Source organism: Xiphophorus hellerii, chromosome 2, assembly GCF_003331165.1.
Source record: "Xiphophorus hellerii strain 12219 chromosome 2, Xiphophorus_hellerii-4.1, whole genome shotgun sequence".
Lineage (NCBI taxonomy): Eukaryota > Metazoa > Chordata > Actinopteri > Cyprinodontiformes > Poeciliidae > Xiphophorus > Xiphophorus hellerii.
The window spans coordinates 31,792,215-31,810,187 of record NC_045673.1 but is presented as its reverse complement, the minus strand read 5'-3'; the positions used below and the strand labels follow the sequence as shown (position 1 = coordinate 31,810,187).

Below are 17,973 nucleotides of genomic sequence, written 5' to 3'. Positions count from 1 at the left end.
ATTTGTTTTCATTAAAATTGTTATAATTACCAATAGCATTCTTAATAATATTGCCTAGTAACTAATTATAATAAGTACAATAAGTCAGAAAGAGTCAATGTGATTTAAAAAATTATGTTCATGACTAAGATTAGAAATGGATCTATCAGTTTTTTTTATTTTTTTTATTTTCAATTCAGCAGATATACTTCAAGTTATGGTTCGTATGTGGTGTTCTTACCCTCCAGCAAGATCAGGGGGAAGAGGAAGAGGTTTGTTGAAACCCTCTCGACCCATCAGCCAGTATGTGTCCTCTGTCCCCTTTACCTTAAAAAACACAGGAGCGTACAAGGAAATCACTGCATTGCTGGGCAAACAGCAGACTCCTTCAAAAGAATTCATTAAATCCAACTTTTGTCAAAGCAAATATATAAGCAGGCCGGTATACCTGTGCCTTTCTGGTGTCGATGAGATATCCCACTTTCAGACTGGTCAGAACCTTGACAGTACTAAGGCTGATGTGGATCCTGTAAGCTGAAAAAAACCCCACAAGTATTAAGCAAGTTGTGTTAAGCGTTGTTTCAGATAAAATTAAGTGATAGAGCTTGGTATGCTGGATTTTGCCACAAATGGCAGGCTTAGTATTCAGAAACTGCCTCTGGCAGCAAAACAGGACAGGCAATCCAACAGAAACATTGTGACCTCGACAATTATAGCCAAGACTAAACTGTTCCATAACAATGAGAAGGATAACAAGTGGTGGAGGTTTTCACAGAGTGGTGTAGCAACAAAAATCTGCTTCTGAATATGGACCAGTCTAAGCAACTGGTGATCGCCTTCATTAGGAAACAATCACTTTCAACACACTCTACGTCAGCAAGTAGAGGGGCGTCCAGCACAGGATATTCCTGGTAATTCATGTGATGAAGAGATCCTTCATCACATGAATTACCAGGAATATCCTGGTCTACAAAAAATCTACAAAAATGGAACTAGGTAAATATTACACAACAACCTTTTTTCCTCTTTTTTTTTTATTCCAGCTTTCAGTCAAACCTCTACACAAAACCAAAATTCTTGGTTTTAATTGCTAGCAGGAGTTTTTGTTTAAGGATCTGTTTAGAAGAATATAGTGGCACGTAGAGACGTGAGATGCAGGTGTTGGCTGTGGGGAGGTGCTGGTCGTCTGGAGGCCGGATGGTAATGGAGGGCATTGGCTGGAAGCCTTCCTCGCTGGCTGGCAGAGAGGGGCTGGACGTCCAGATATTACCAGGATATTCCTGGTAATTCATGTGATGAAGAGATCCTTCATCACATGAATTCATCACAGGATCTCTTCATGTGATGAAGAGATCCTTCATCACATGAATTACCAGGAATATCCTGTGCTGGACAAGATACAAGAGGAGACTGAGAAGGTTCCATCTGAAGCTGCGTTTTCATTACAATGTGAGCAAATCTTTGTCCATGTTCTGCTAATGTCGAAAAAACACAATTTTGCAATGGTGGCATTTCCATTAAACAAGAAATTAAATTAAAATCACATATGAATGAGCCAGTTCATGCAATAAATCATTAAGAAACAGCAGCGATGGATGGAAACAGTTATATTCATAATTCAAAAGAGCTATGGATTTAGCACTTTGGAATGACACACAACCTTTTCTGAACTGTGTGAAGCAGTGAGAGCTCTGGTGGAGCCAGCTGCTTGAAAAAACAAAAACAAACCATCGTCCTCCTAACACTTCCTGTCATCTTCTTCATCGTTTCTGTCAGTAGTAACGACTAGCTGTTGATCATGTAACTTGTGTGATGTGAAAAAGTGTTTCCATTGCAGTTCTGCAAAATACATCTATTCTGATACAGCCAAAAAACACCTTAATCTAGTGCAAAATCATCTTAGCACAAAATGGGAGTTTTTTTGTTTTGTTTTTTTAAATTGGTGTTTCCATTAAGCAGATTTATTTTCGTAATTTCAATTTGCTCAGTTTTACGGCTAATGGAAACGCAGCTTGAGAGCAGACTGAAATGCAGATCAAAGAGGTTTTCTGGAATTTTCTTTCCAACCACCACAATATAGAAATAGATTTATTAATTAAACTGCACTGACATTACTTTAAATATTTTTTTTGTGAGCTGAGCGACTGAATTTTAGGTCTGCATTGTGATTTTGAGGTAGTGCTAAATCTCAAATCTGAATTAGGACAATCTGTAGAAATTTTGGTTAGAAATTAATATTTCTGTCTGTCAAGGAATGCATGTAGGAGAGACTGTAGGATCCACAACGTCATTAATGAGTGAGTGGAGAACTGATCAAATATAATGTTTCATTTTGCTGTAATGTAAAAACTATATAAAAAAATATAGTCTAGTGAGAATAGATCAATAAGATACAGTTAATAATTGATGCGTGTGCAGGAATTCATTCAGTTTGTCATATTGAAGAAATCTGTAAATCAACCAAAACAAAATCTGTATCTTTATTTCCTTGTTTGGGAAATATTAACAACAAAGTTTTATTGTATTCTAAATGATCAGGAAAGGAAAGATAATATAATTATAAAATCTTTTCAATTGTTGTTGTTCCATGTTTTTGTTCATACTTACGCAGGCCGCTGGCCTCCATGTGGGAGGCTGTGGTCACCGTGTCTCCAAACAGACAGTACCTGGGCATGGTCAGTCCCACCACACCTGCAACCACCGGTCCTGAACACATCCAACATGAGAGAGGCTGCTTGACAAATACTGTACGTCATTCTTGTTTTTCATTATGGTCTCTCACATAAAGTACGTTATAGCATGAAGGTAAAGTTTGAGAATTTAAAGCTTACTTATACAGGGTGGCTTTAAAGGGACAGTATAATGTCCTTTTCAGGCACTTGGTGCCATTTTATAGCACAGTCAAATAACCATGTAAATTTCACTTGTTAATAAAAATGTGTATATATCAAGTATGACTTAAAATAAATTTGACTTTTCAATTTAATGCCTTGAAATTGGGCTTCTGTCTCTTTAAAAACTCCTGCTCTTTTCGATAGATCGCCTTCAGGAAATGATCACAACATGGCTCCTCTGTTAACCCTCTAACAATGTTTTTACCAGGGTTACTTTGAGAAGTAGCTAATATAATGAACTCAGCTGATGACCAGGTGTTTGCTAATTGCTGCTGCTAGTCTGAAGGAGCTGAGTGGGGAGTAGTGAGGGAAGGCCTGCTCTGTGAGGGGGAGTTTGGAAACTGCAGCTTAGGGGAAGAGCTTTCTCCTCAAAGGCGGCGTTAGGCTAAATGGTTGCCATGGAGATTAAAGGATTTCTCAAACATGCATCAAAGAATCAAAGTAACACTCCAGGTATGTTTTTGAGGAGGCAATAACTTTATAATATGATGTAAAGCTCAAAAAAGTCAACTTTAAATAACACTGCCCCTTTAAATAAAAGCAGTTGGACAGATTAATAAGTTTAAAAGGTGATACTGTACCTGAGTGCAGTCCAATGCGTATTTTCACTTTGATTTCAGGCATGTGTTTGATCTTAAATGCTCCTATTGAATGAAGGATGTCAAGCGACATGTTTGACACTTCAGCTGCGTGCCGATTCCCATTTCTATTAGGAACGCCTGAAGCCACCATGTAAGCATCCCCAATAGTCTCCACCTGAACATAAACACATCATCACATTTAGTTAGTTATTTAGGTTAACAATCCTCTTGGTCTTTTCAAAGGGAGATTTACTCTGCCAAATCCTGTCTGGTGTGATGAGTGAATAGAATTAGATGCTTACTTTGTAGACATCATGAGTAGCAATGATGGCATCAAACATGGTGTAAAGGTCATTAAGCAAGTCGACCACCTACAAAAACACAATTTCAGTATTAAACAGTCAAAATTGTCAAAACTAGCTGTTACTTCAGCCGTTTTCACCTCAATGGGTTCACTTAGAGCTGAGATGGTTGTAAATCCGACGATGTCGCTGAAGTAAAGTGTGCAGTCTGAGTAGTGTTCAGGCTGGACAGGCTTCCCCTTCTTCAAGGCCTGAGCCACAGATCTGAAAAATCCAGTGATACACAGGTTAACACGTCAACATATGCTTACGACAGGAACAGACACTACAAAGAAATCTACTTTCATTGGAGTGGCATATGGAAAGACAGTAATATGAATGAAATATTGTAATTTCATTTCACAAGTGTAAAGGATAAAGACTATAAATCCAGATGACATCTGACTAAAAAAAAAAGGTTTAGCTCATTTGCTAAACATCCTACTGATGTTTAGCTGGTTGACCTGTTGACCTTTCAACTTTCCTTAATATCTTCAAAGCAAAAGCAGCACAAATGAAAAGACTTGCAGGACAAACATAGTCAAGTTTTGTCTTATCTGAAGATGAGGGAGTCGGGGGGCGGCTGGTTGAACTTTTATGACCTCCAGAAACATTTATTAATTTTTTTTAAAATTATTTTTAATCATCCAGCAAAAACAGATTATTGATTACAGGAATAACAGCAAATGTGGTCTTTTTCACCCCCTCTCCATTCATCCCCACATTGCTGCAAAAAAAAGAAGTAATAATAATAATAAAATAAAATACAATAAAAACAATAATAATAATACAGCTGAAATATTATAAGCATGAATTTATTAATATCTTTAAAATGATATTGGCACCATTTGACATCAGTTTTGGTGGGAAGGCAGACGTCACTCAGGCCTGTCATATTCGTTGTTCCAAAAGTCAGCATGTTCTACATGAGTGTGTGTTAATATTTCTCATGAACCCAGTCTTACTTTGGTAAAAGCTGTCCAATTAACTTATCCGTTTTGGTCCTCTCAACCTCCAGCTCATCTGTTCGCTCCCTGATCAGATCCTCCAGGTTGGAGCTGTACTGCTCCAGCATCCGCAGCATGGAATCAATGATATTAGCCTTCTTCCCTCTGCTGATGCCCCGGAACTAAAAACAAACAACCATTGACACAGAAGGTTGCATACTGTCCCAGCTGTACATTTTTAAGGAGCCTTTTTAATTGGGATTTGGGGTTATTTAAAGATGTGTCTTGTCCATAAAATTTTTCTAAATGCTATTTATATAAGTATTTTAGGAAATTATTTAATGGTTACTTCAGCTACAAAGGTTTTAAGAAACAAATAAGTGAAGACAAACGTTGAACATTGTTAAAGGGTTAAAAGAGGAGCCATGTTGGGATGACTTCCTGAAGGCGGAGTTACAGAAAGAGCAGTAGTTTTTAAAGAGACAGAGGCCCAATTTCAAGGCATTAAGCAAAGTAAACAAAGTACAAAATTTATTTTAAGTCATATCTGGTATGTGTAGCACTTTTATAACATCTGAAGTTAACATAGTTACTTGACTGAGCTATAAAATGGCACTATGTGGTTATGAAAACACATAACACTGCCCCTTTAAAATAAATCTAGAGACTATGAGGATTTTAGATACAATAAATTGAACTGAATGAAGGTGAAGATGTACTGAGATGGTAAGCTCCCCAAACAAGGATCATCTCACCTGCTTAAAAATTTCGTCAAAGTTGGGCCGCTTGCTCGGATCTTCGTTCCAACATTCATTCATCAGATTGAGACACTCAGCAGGAGCTTCATCCACTGAAACAAGAGGCCTACAAAGAGGAGGGGGCTTCTTCAGACGCTCCACAATCTCTGACAGTTCCACAGGCAGAGAGAGAGAAGATGGGATGATTAGACACACACACATTTGCTGGGACTGGGGTTTGTCAGATCGACAGGTGTGTAGACAGGACGAGTATTCTTACCCTGAGCAGGCATGTCCATCATGGCGTAGGGAAGTGTCCGTGAGATCACTTCCTGTATGATGATGGAAAAACTAAAGACATCTCCGGCAAAAGAACCGGCTTGTTCTGAATTCCTCAGAAGTTCAGGAGCTGTCCACAGAAGATCTAAGAAGAAATGTACTATATATATATATATATATATATATAAAATAAAAAGCTTGGCTAATGTCATATTTACACACTTTGCTGTGAACAGCAGTAAGAGTTTAGACTGGCAATCAGCTTCTTAAACCACTTCTCAAAAACTGAGAAGAAAATTATGAATATATAAACAAAGGGGCAACTACATGATGAGGATGCCAGATGTTCTCATCCTCTCTTCCTGTCAGTCAATCCAGTGGCTTTGTCAGCGACTGACCAATGAGCGGACGCAACTTGCCATGAAGTAAACGACCCTTACTTGGAGGAACTGAACTTCCAACAGAAATTAAAGAAGAAAAGTCAGTGAACTCTCTGTGCTAATCTGCTAACTAATCCACTTCTGGCTCCAGCTGAAAGTCTGAAGGTAGTCTTAACACTCTTCTATTTTCTTGACTACAACATGTTTTACTGGTCTGGTTTGATTACCAGACTATAGATGACTCTAAAATTAATTCAATTTTTTTTCAGAATTATTTTTCTATTATTCATTTTTCCACCATTGTGTGTAATTTAGTTTAATCTTAGTACGAGTCAGCTAATTTGTATTAGTTTGTATTAAAGAGCTGTTAATCAAAATAAAAAAACAAAATTTCTTTAGTTCAGTTTCTTCTCTTCAACTCACTGTAATCCAAATGAACTCATACGGCTGATAGTCAGTGCAAGATTATAAATAATAATAACAAAAATAAATCCAATAAGTCCACAAAGAATTTTTTTTACCAGAATTTCACGTTTTTGTCTTTAATCAACTATTTAACACATTCCCCAATCTCTTAACACCACTAGTTAATTAATCCGGTGCTCATAAACATGGCCCCCACAGACAAGTTTAACATTCATGATGCTTCATCATCACATTCATAACATAACATCTGCCACGTCACTGTTGGTTCAGACCTAAAAACAGCCAGAAAGACCCGACAAAAGAGCAGCTTCCAAACTGACAGCATGCATTAACATTAACACACTGACTCCCCAGAAAACACAAATAAAGCAGCAATATAATAAAAAAACCCACTTTGTCCTTGTATCCATTATAACTACATTCATGTTCATATTTGATGAGATTGTGGAATTTCAACTTTTACTTTGGTACTTTTGCAGCTCTTTCACTAGAAATATTTTGCTTTTGTTTGAATAATAGCTGCAAATCTACAGTCAGTATTACAGCAGCATGATTGCTAGATTATATTCCACTTTCTGAGCTGTGAGTGTGTGCAAGGTTTGTAAACTGACCTTTGTGTGTATCTCAACCACTTATAAGAACCATATAAAAAAAGTCCTCCAAATGGAAGTACTGTTTCACGATCATTTATATATATATAAATGATCGTATATACCGTATATACGATCATTTATATGCAGGTCATTTACTATCATTTATATATATATAAATGATCGTGAAAAACAAGTACATTACTCCCATTTTGTTTATGCATAGTTAAGTAACTGGTCCAATTGTCAAATATTTAGGAGGTAAAGTGTAATTCTGGTAATTCTATTTTACCTTGTGGATCGTCAGACAGACTGACACCTTGAGACTGAAGGATCATGGGTAGACCGTAGTCTGTGATTTTCAACACAAATCGGCCGTCCACTAAGCAATTTGTGGACTTGAGGCGACCGTGAGTCAACCCTCGCAGATGAAGATACTTCATTCCCTGGAACATGAAGACAGCAGCCTGGTCACACAGAGCAAGATAATCTGTCGGTTTCAGAGTATGAATGAAAAATAGTTGACTTGCTTAAAAAGTGATTGAAATCAATAACTAAACAAACAAGAAGTTTGTTTCTTAGTTTGGATAGGGAGAGCGAGAGATACAAATTCTATTTATTCTATTCTATTTATTTATTTATTCTATTTATGCACAGTTAAGAAGTTTACATACACTGAATAAAAAGGAATTATTTATATTTGCTAAATGCCACAATAATGAGAGAAACAATATGTCAAACATTTATTTATTAATGTCTTCAGAATCTTTATTTTCTCAGGATTTGGCAGCATTACCAATAAACTGAAGGGATGAAGCAGCAGACTGATGTTATGGTCTTTGGATGTCACTTTCCCAGATTTTACCTTACAAGATTCTTGCTTGTTTGGTTTCTTTATTTTTAGCTTTCATTTGCGCCTTTTGACTTAGGTTCCTTAGATTACTGTTTTTTTTCTTTCTGTATACTCTTGGTTAATTTCAGGAATTGCATTGGAAAACATTTCCAGAATTAAATATATTGAAAACACGTTCAAGCCATTTACCTATTCTGTTCACTAATGAAATGTTGGACTGTCCTTGTCTGTGTTTCCATTGACCATAAAATTGCGCAATTTGACATGTTGACAATAAATTTGCTTAATGTAAACAGCATTAAGCTAAGAGTTTGTTGAATAAAAGGTTTTGATGCTGGGATGATGTTAAAATTGGTTGATCTCGCGAAACTGCAATGGAAACACTTTGAACACAGCTGGTCACATGAATACTTGCTTTTGAGGAGCAGGACAATTATTTTGAGCAAGTGACTCCAAGACCAGGTTTTACAGTTTGCCCTCATTGTTTTGAGAAAATCATGGCCTGTTGTGCAAATACAACAGGCAATGATATGAGAAATGAATCAAAGCGCCTGAACAACTTCTAATTCGACTCAGTGGGAAGTTGTGTCAGAACATTCAAGGTGTATTGAAGTGATCTAAGGAGAACCTTAATGAGGTCCATGAGCAGCGATGACTTGAACATCCAGTCCAGCCTGACGTCGCTGTCAGCCAGCAGGTCTGCCAGGCTGCCGCGGGGACAGTGCTCCACCACCAGGGCTAGGATCCCTGAATCCACAAACAAACCCAGGTACAGATTCAGGTTCTCATGGCGCATCTCCCGCAGCTGGAAACAAACGCAGAAAAATTCATGCTGAAACAGCTATCATACTTTTAATAACTGAAATACAATTAAACGAAATAAGTTGATGAGTACTTCACTGAGAACAACTATTTTTGACTTGTCTGCTTATCGGAGAGTCCAGCTGCCTCATATCAGTGACTCTCTGCTGAGACTCTCAGCTCCATTAGCTGACAAAGTTGGTCCTCTGATTGTGTTTAAACTGCTTATACCTGACTGATACATTTCAATTAGGCACTTACAGTATATGTTAAGCTTTTTATTTTCTCTGTGTCAAAGTAGACAGGTCATGTCAGTAGGAAATCAGCTGTGGATGATCTTTAGCCATTTGGATTGTGTATATGTGCATGCGTGTGTGCACGAGTGCGGGTGTGTATGTGTGTAGGTTTGTTTATTAGCTGTTTGTCAGTCTTATCCATCTACTGTGTGATCAGTGTGATGTTTTATGTGATGTTACCTGACTGAACAGATTCTGGGTACTCTGGTTGACAGGTGTTGCTGTCTTTCCAACAGGAATCTTCTTCAGCCAAACCCAGTCTCCCTGGAAACAAACCAACCATTTAAAGGAAAATTAGTATGACAGCTAACACAAACACCCACTCCACATATAAGTGCAGCTTTTTAAAATCATATTTTGAGTGAGGATTTACCCTTATTTAGTTATTTATTTCTATACAAGGCCTATTGGTAAAGGTAATAATTTGTAATAAATGCAAATAACTAAAGTATTCTTGACTGCCAGCACCTTGTCGCCTGAGTGTTTGCCAGTAATGGTACTCTGAGCCCTCTGAGTTAGCTCTCTGTGGTTTCCTTAGAAGACCTTCTAGTAATCAATTCTTGTTGCCTCCCTCTCTCTCTCTCTCTCTCTCTGGTGATTCCTCGTGAAGCCTCGGAAGTTTTCCTGTGAAAAGCCTTGACCTGGCTTTTGGATTTTCCCTCCTCGTGACGCCGTGGATAGTTACCCACTGGTTGCCCAAGTCCCTTCTTCATCTCTGCAGATTAACCATAAACAGTTCCTGGATTTCCCAGCTGGCAGTTGGCTCGCTCCTCTCTTCTCCTCCAATCCTGAACTTACCTGTCCGACCTCCACCGCAGCCTCCACATCATCGACCCAGTCAAGACCTCACTCTGGAACCTGAATCACCTTAAGGACACTCACAAAGATACCGAAACCACGAACCAACAGTTTCCCCTCTTCTAGGTGGAAGTAACCTGCAAATCAAGTAAGACCAGTCTAATTTCTCTTGAAGTTCCAGTTTTCTGATTACCTCAAACTCACCATCTTCCTTGCTGCTCTTCAGTGTGCAGATGACCTTGTGTGCCTTCCCCAAGGACCAGACCCTTTCACCAACATTTTCATATTGTTCAAATAAACTTTATTTATCTGATTACCTATTCTCCTGGTGGTGTTCTGCATGTGGGTTAAGAAACTGGAACCCATCATGACGTATATATAAACTGTCATTATCATGACAGTAGAATATGAGACAGATGTGATACTGCAGCTTTCAGGGTTTTTACACACCGACACCATTGAGCATACACATGCAAACGGGTACCTCCAATATCCCAATGTTAGAACTCTCCGGTGACGTCAGGATGTAACTTCTGGCTATCGAGCGGAGGGGAGTTTTTATTTCCAAAAGACTCCTCATGATGGATTCATCATTTAATTTCTGGAAGGGAGAAAAAAAATAAGTAAATTTGCTTGTAAACATCAAACCAAGAAAGTTTATTAATCAGTCCATTCTGGAACACAATCAAAAAGGTGCACAGGTCGTTTTAACATGCTGTCCCGACTGAAGATTCTGGAATATGTAATGCTTCTTTCATGTGTTCCTGAAAGGAACAGGCGGCTAACCCTAATCTATTCCCATTTTATCTCTACACAACACAGCACTCCGGTAATAGACAATTCTTGTAATAAACATATTGACAGACAATTTGGGAACATAAAGTTATAGGAAAGTTTGTAATATTTAGGCAATTTAATTCAACCTTTTAGTCAAAAAAAAGCAAAGATATGCAGTCAACGACTTTCCAACAATGTTCCAACCAGAACAGATTCAACGTTTCTCACCTTCTTACTAACTTGAGTGTCAATAAACACAATGTCGTCCAGGGTCAGGATTAATTTGGTGACGTTTGGTGTTCTCCTGTACTTCCTGTTTCACACAAAGAATTAAAAGCATTATTGTTTTTGATCATATTTGCTATTTTTTATATTCTCTTTAAAGAGCTAATTCATAATATGTTTTCTAATGACAATATGGGAAAAAAAAGATTTTGAGATTTTTGTAGATTAGTGTCGATTTTTCCCTTTCATTTCATGTTTAATGTTTGCGTCCTTAGCTGCACTGCCAGCGGTGGGACCATGTACAGACCGGAATGTGCTTTTCCAAAACCAACTCCAATGAACTCAGTTTACCACAGGCAGACTCTAGTTTAGCTGGAGAAGCATTATGGTCAGTGGACACAGCTCAGTTTTGAGCTTCAATGGCAAAGGCTGTGAATACATCTGAAAATATGTTTCTTGGTTTTCTATTTTTAATAAATTTGCAAAAAACATATATATTAATGTAGTGGGGTAAATGTGTGTGGAATTTTGAAGAAGGAAATTTAGATAGGTAGTAGGTAGGTAGGTAGGTAGGTAGGTAGGTACCTCAACCAAAAGAAAGCAGCTGAAGTGAGACCACAAACCAGCAGGAAGAGGAAGAACATTGTCACTGCATCCACACCTGAAATGTAGGAAACATCATCTGATCAACAAAAGACACCAAAGTCTGACATTTGCTTACATCACAGACAGTAGAGACGGCGCTTTACAACTAATACCTCACAGTGACTCCATTAGCTCCACAAGAAACAAACATTTTATACAGTAATCCTTTGGAACCAACAAAAAACATTCTCAATGTTCTGTTTCCCTCCCTTTGTCATTAGCCCTACCTCCGTTGCAAGTTTCCTCTGGACTGAACCAACAAAAACTGGCTTTGGGAGGTTTTCCTCCTGGGAAGTAGAAGGACCGGCTCAGAGGTCTCAGACCACCGACCGTTCCGTCGATGTGTGTCGGTCCAAGTGAATGTGTCGGCACAAGGCGGTCGCCATCACTGTCCAGCACCACATACTTGGCCCGAAGACCAGACCCGCCTCTACCACCGTATAACACCTGTTAAAGAAGAAGACGTCAGTGGTGAAGACAACAGAACATGGGGTTACAGAGGTTTGTCAAAGACAAATAAACAGATGATTCTTTAACAGAATAATTTGTCTATTTAAGAAACAAAACATGAACATGGTTAAACAGAACTGAAGTAGATTTATGTTCTTAGTGAAGACTCTGAACAGTTTGAAGACATAAATTCAAATTCGCATATTCAAAATGAAAGTCCATCCATCCATTTTCTTACACCCTTGACTCTAGTGGGATCGGGAGGGGTGCTGGTGCCTATCTCCAGCTAACGTTCCGGGCACCCTGGACAGGTCGCCAGTCTGTTACAGGGCAGCACAGAAACAGACAGGACAAACAACCATACACTCACACCTATGGATAATTTAGAGAGACCAATTAACCTGACAGTCATGTTTTTGGACTGTGGGAGGAAGCCGGAGTACCCGGAGAGAACCCATGCATGTGTAGTGGTATAGAAATATACAAATAGTTTCCAGGTGTGACGCTCCGGTTGGGTAAAGTGGGCGGGGTATATAAGCGGCCGCTGTGCCCAGTCAGACATGTGTCTTCCTCATCATCCACTGTGTGGCCCGCGTCTCTTGGGTTCCAGCGGAAGAAAAGGCAACATATCGCCAGTGTGGTGCATGCTGTTTTGATTCCCTGGTGGTAGGTTTCCTCTCTCCCTGCACTATTGCTGATCTTTGTTAGAAAATCTAAATTTAAGTATGATTGTAGGTGAAACGCTATTGTGCTGCTCTCCTCTGCTTCCTCGTTCAGCGAGTGTGTGTGTGTGCATTTTTGCCTGGATTGACAGGTAAATAACGCTCATTGGAAGCTCCAGTTTGTTGCAGTTCTGCCTAAAATGATTAACTTTCCTAGGTTTCCCCATATTCGAACCATTGCTGCTCTTTTGGATCCCGGATTTTGCACGTCATCAGTCAAACTTGGACTGTGGTGGCGCCTATACGCCTTAATTGGAGCGGTGTTTGGGGTGTGGCATCGGCGCGCCGAGCTCGCTTCCTGCAGTGGCGTGACCAGAGCCACACCGGATCTTAATATTCAACTTGGATTTTCTATTTGTTTCTTTATTTAGTTTCCAGCCCTTTTGGTTCCTTTAGATCATTGTTTATTTATTTGGGCTGATATTGTTTTTCTTTTGTTGTATTAAGTATAAGGTTGTTGTATTTGGTTAACTGTTTTTCTGTTGTTTGCAGTTGCTGAGGCCCGGTGGCGGTGCTGGTGTGGTGACGGTGTCTCCCTCTTTTTGTGCCGTGATTCCTGAGTTTGGGTTGTCTCACTGCGTCTGGTGCTTTTACGGTTTTTTTGTTTGCTGTGTTTGGTGGATGCCGTCCCTATAGTGGCCCCTTCTGCCGGTGACCTCAGCTACTATAGGTTTTTTTTCTGTCTTTCCTTAGTTTTTTTGTTGTAAAGAACTGGTTTTAAAAAGAGTTTTAAAAGAATTTAATAAATAGCTTTTTGGTGTATTTGAAATTGCCTCAGATGTTTTAATTCATGCATAACCGAACCTGTGTGCTTTAAAAAAAAAAGAGGTAATATTCTCTGGGTGAAATTCCCAGGGTGGCGCTGTGAGCAACTTAATTGGGTTTAGAAATTTAAATTGCCCAATATTCTTGATTTTAACCTAGTCTCGCCACACATGCACAGGGAGAACATGCAAACTCCGTGCAGAAAGACCCCGGGCCGGGAATCGAATCCAGGACCTTCTTGCTAAAACCTTAATAATGTTAAGTTTTTATTCATTCTCCAATCCTCTCATAATTCTGTTTAAGTAGTTACATTTCCGTTTAGCTTATTTTTACTAACATTTCATTCAATGTGAGTGAGTAGTAATAGAGTAAGTATTGATTCTTTTACCAAAATCAAATCCAATATAATTATTCTGCTTCTAATTAAAGTGTTAATATTGGAATTCTGAGAATAAAATGTTCATATGTTGTTCTTCTCACTGATTTCATGAAGTGAAGAATTTACCCTCCCTAGGACAGAAAGTTCTTCCTTCAGCCATCAATATAAAAAATTATGTATTATATTTAATGAGACATGATATAGTTTATATTGATGCACTGTGTCCAAGCTTCAGTGAAAACATTCACTACAACAAGTCACTTCTTTGTGTTTCTGACCTGGTTGAAGCCCTGGAAATCAAACCCTCCATCTGAGCTGAAGAGCTGATTTCCTGTCACCCAGTGTCCACCACCCGCCTGGCGACGCTCTTCCACGGCTTTAGCGACAAAGTAGACCATATTAAAGATGGTCCCAAACAGTGGAGACACCTTTGAAGAAAATCAGGAAAAAAGGGATTAAAATGTCAAAAAAAGACATGATTACATACACACTTCTATGGAGAGTGATTATAAAGGGTTCTACTGAAACAGTGTCACAACAAGTGTGCAACTGTTAAATGGAGTAGCACTTATACCAGGGGTGTCCAAACTTTTAGCGTCCCTAAGATAAATGTCCCCAAAACTGAAGTTGAAAAAAACATCCACAGCATCTTTGTGATGAACCATGTCTTTTTGAAATGATTGTGCTCATCATCACTTCATCTTCTTTCTAATATTTTTGTTGCACTTTATTATTCCTTCACCTCTGTGGCAGAGATAGCGGAGCGGATCTCTCTGGAGATCTGAGCCTGGCGAAAGGTTTCATAGAAACTCTCATCAGAAGCCATGGTAACGGTCAGCACGGCGCTGTAGGCATGCTGCAGCTTGGTGTTGTTGGTCAGCAGAGGGAATGTTGTGTCCTGATGGAATAAGTAAGAGATATTATTTATCAAAACTTTGAATCAAAAAGATTTTCACAAATTATCTAAAGGTTAAACAGGTTTATTTTAAAGTTGCTATAGTCTTTTTTTAATTTAGTAGCTTAATTCAACAGCAGTTTATTTTGAAAATCAACATTAACATTTATTGTGACTGTTTTTATGGCATTTTATTTGTGTAACTACTTGTAACCATTATAACCTCTGCTGCCTGTTGGCCAGGACTACTTTGAAGAATAGATTTTGAATCTCAATTGGACTTTCGTGGTTAAATAATAATAATAATAATAATAATAATAAATCATCTAGGTTTATTAGTGTTGGATTAAACAGATGTTTCTGTTATGATTCTGGCCCGTCTGTCTGCTCTGTTTCCATCCTCAGCTCTCACCGGTGCAATCAGGCTCATGCCATCCACCTGTTCACTAGCAGTTATATGCAGCACTCAGGCATGCAGACGGTGCCAGATTTTTGAAAACCTTGTGTGAGTAAATATCCAGTATTCTTCTCTCTGCCTGACCACGATCTCGACCACGTTTTGCCTCTTGGATACCCCTGCCTTGCCTAACCCACATCAGACACTCTACTGGTTTCTGTTTCCTGGACACGGCCCTGCTTCTGCCTTTCGACTTCTGCCTCGTCCTTGGATTTGTCTAAGATTGCCTTCACGTGCCTCACCTAGTTCTGTGCCCGGTCCTCGGATTCCAGCCTGACCCCCAGATGAATTTATGTGTCTCTCTGGTTCTGACCCTGCCCTGTCCTGTCGACATCAGAGTTTTGTTTTTCACTTGAGTTTTTCCCGTGCTACCAATGCCCCTGGAGACAGTTTCCCTGAAGAACCAAGGCCTTACCTCGGCTTCATATGACTTTCTGAGAAGGTTGGTGGCTTTCCCTTTTTGAGCATCTGACACCGCGCTTACTAGCCACTAACCTGTTTCTCATCCTCAGTGGTTCCTGTTGCTGGCTGTCCCCTGTTCCAGACCCCCATTCTCAATAAGCCATTTATTGCTTTTTTTTTTTTTTTTTTTTGTCTGGCTGAAATTTTGGGTCCTCTTTTGTTCTGAGCATTACAGTTTCACCTGGTAAGGCATGGCGTACAGCAAGGTGTCGTATGGAATGAAGACGTAACCATCAGCTATCATCCCCATGTCTAGAGCCTCCAGCAGGAGTTCCCTCTGGTGCTCTCCACCAATCAGGATGGAACTCATACACATGATGATCACTTAAGAGGAAATAAACTTCATTAGATGACTGGACTCCACATCAAGGCAAATGCATCTATTGACAGCTGAAAACAAACTATTTGTTGGTCAAATCTTTTCATGAAAATCTTGCGTTTTAAAATCTGGGAGACAAAATCTTGTTTCACTCGGAAGAGGAGATTACTTGAATTGGATTGGAATTCAACAGTTGAGCAAAGTTATATTTTTAAATAAGATCTGAAGTTAATTTACCAATACTAGGATCAGATTTGAGTCTTGGAGCTGACCTTTGACTTTGTCGGACTGCCTGATTTCGTTCAGCGCCTCCCGAGCCCCGCCTTTGTTTGTTTCCATAGAAACCACAGGAGCAATTGGCAAGCCCATAGCCCGGAGTGCAGAGGCTACTTCTTCTCCAGTGCTTTCCCAGAGATCAGTTGGGGCTGAGAATGGGGGGAAAAATCTCTTAATTTTAATGTTCAGTGTCCTCATTTTCAAGTGAGAGGGTGTTAATATATATATATAGTCCACCAAAAAATGTAAAAGAATTAAACATATAACAATTATCTGAATAAAAATTCCAGCCCAGTTAGAGGCCAGATAATGTGAACTTTTGAGGGGTAAATACAGAATTGTATGAAGGTAGTAAAGATATAGTTGATCTTGTGAATTCTGGGAGTTGTAAGCCACGCCCCTTTTGACCTGCAATCTCTGCTGCATGCTGTGAAAACACATAGGGTGCATAATAGGCACAGATCAATCCAAAGGTAATAATTTGATCCATAAGGGGAATATGATATGTTTGTGTGTTTTTTGGGGCACTGTGAACTATACTTCAATTTGCAAAGTCCATTTTAATGACTTCAGACCTATGTGGTATCAAATGACTTCCTCACCTGAAATGACTGCAACGTGAGCCCAGCGGAAGAATCTGAGGACAGTTTTGAGGACCTTAATAGGAGGCGTTACGGGGGGCAGGTTCAGCCAGTCATCATCCAGACAACCTGGAGAAGCAAGCCCTGCCTCCCAGTGCTGGGTGAACAAGGACGCTGCGTGGCAGAGAGTCGGGTTGAAAGGTCCGATGTAAGCGTGACCATAACCCTCCATTTCCCCCAACTCAGCCAACGCTGAAAGGAGGCAAGTTTCACAGGTTTTGTTAAAATATGATGGAGTTAAAAACATCACAAGATTAACTGAATTATAAAAACAAAGCAACACTGAGTCATTCTTTTTTTGTATAACTTGCCATTTTCACATTGGTTAGAAAAGTCAAGACATTTTCAGTTTTGCACTGTTCTTAATTTCATCCTTAAAAAGTTACTTTTACAGTGTGCAACACCGTTCCTTCAGTATCTCACTGTAGGAACGGTGTGTGATACCATCTATATGGTATAGATGGTATCACACACTGAATGTATTACAAGAAAAAAAAAAGTAAATTTCCGCCAAATAACTCAGAAATTTGTAGATTAATCTCAGAAATGTTCTTAAACAAACACATGGAAATTTCTGAGTTTGAAAAGTTGAAATTAACTATAAAAAATCAGAAAGTTTTTTTTCTCGAAAATTTCACAGATTAATCTATTTTTTTCTAGCAAATGTTTGACTTTGAAGACTTTTTTTAAAAAAAACATTTCTGAGATATTTTGGTGGAAATTTACTCCACTTTTTATTATGCCCTTAATACGCCGTTGCACATTTCCACGTAGTTGTTGCAAATAAAACATTTATGCGGTATTTGGTTGCCACACCTTTGGAAACAGAGCAGTCCTCGTTGAGCAGCTTCACATCGTACCAGTATCCTCTGCTCATGTAGCTGTCACTTCTTAGCCGTGATAATGCTAGGTTAGCTGCAGCTACTGGCATTGCTCTGGAGAACAGGGGGTCACAGGACCAAGGGCCAACCAGGGCCAGTTTAAAAGTCGCTGCCCCCACATCGCTGATATAAAACAACCAGAGAAACAGTCCAAGCAAGGAGACAAGCTGCATCTTG

At 39.2% G+C, this 17,973-nt stretch overlaps 2 protein-coding genes across 5 annotated transcripts in view; one reads left to right on the top strand and one right to left on the bottom strand.

Moving 5' to 3' along the window:
• The window catches only part of deaf1 (DEAF1 transcription factor), a 22,563-nt gene extending 12,345 nt beyond the window's left edge, over positions 1–10,218 (top strand). Inside the window, exons 15-17 of one of the 4 annotated variants that reach the window (XR_004336860.1) lie at positions 183–251; positions 9,715–10,050; positions 10,129–10,218. The gene's annotated coding sequence lies outside the window, so the exon portion shown is untranslated. Of the gene's footprint in view, positions 1–179; positions 2,559–2,590; positions 2,976–9,714; positions 10,051–10,128 lie in introns of those variants that run through there. The other 3 variants (XR_004336863.1, XR_004336861.1, XR_004336858.1) reach the window with 3 other exon arrangements.
• The window catches only part of LOC116709368 (retinal guanylyl cyclase 2-like), an 18,841-nt gene extending 868 nt beyond the window's left edge, over positions 1–17,973 (bottom strand). The window contains exons 1-22 of the mRNA XM_032547851.1: positions 17,732–17,973; positions 16,877–17,107; positions 16,271–16,423; positions 15,861–16,003; positions 14,608–14,763; positions 14,144–14,293; positions 11,777–11,996; positions 11,490–11,565; positions 10,908–10,992; positions 10,387–10,503; positions 9,285–9,368; positions 8,636–8,812; positions 7,447–7,600; positions 5,760–5,903; positions 5,498–5,646; positions 4,761–4,924; positions 3,897–4,020; positions 3,757–3,825; positions 3,455–3,629; positions 2,587–2,685; positions 428–513; positions 221–306 (exon numbers count right to left, since the gene is read on the bottom strand). Coding sequence (XP_032403742.1) covers positions 221–306; positions 428–513; positions 2,587–2,685; positions 3,455–3,629; positions 3,757–3,825; positions 3,897–4,020; positions 4,761–4,924; positions 5,498–5,646; positions 5,760–5,903; positions 7,447–7,600; positions 8,636–8,812; positions 9,285–9,368; positions 10,387–10,503; positions 10,908–10,992; positions 11,490–11,565; positions 11,777–11,996; positions 14,144–14,293; positions 14,608–14,763; positions 15,861–16,003; positions 16,271–16,423; positions 16,877–17,107; positions 17,732–17,969 — 3,080 coding nt within the window. The 5' untranslated portion in view covers positions 17,970–17,973. The remainder of the gene's footprint in view (positions 1–220; positions 307–427; positions 514–2,586; positions 2,686–3,454; positions 3,630–3,756; positions 3,826–3,896; positions 4,021–4,760; positions 4,925–5,497; positions 5,647–5,759; positions 5,904–7,446; positions 7,601–8,635; positions 8,813–9,284; positions 9,369–10,386; positions 10,504–10,907; positions 10,993–11,489; positions 11,566–11,776; positions 11,997–14,143; positions 14,294–14,607; positions 14,764–15,860; positions 16,004–16,270; positions 16,424–16,876; positions 17,108–17,731) is intronic.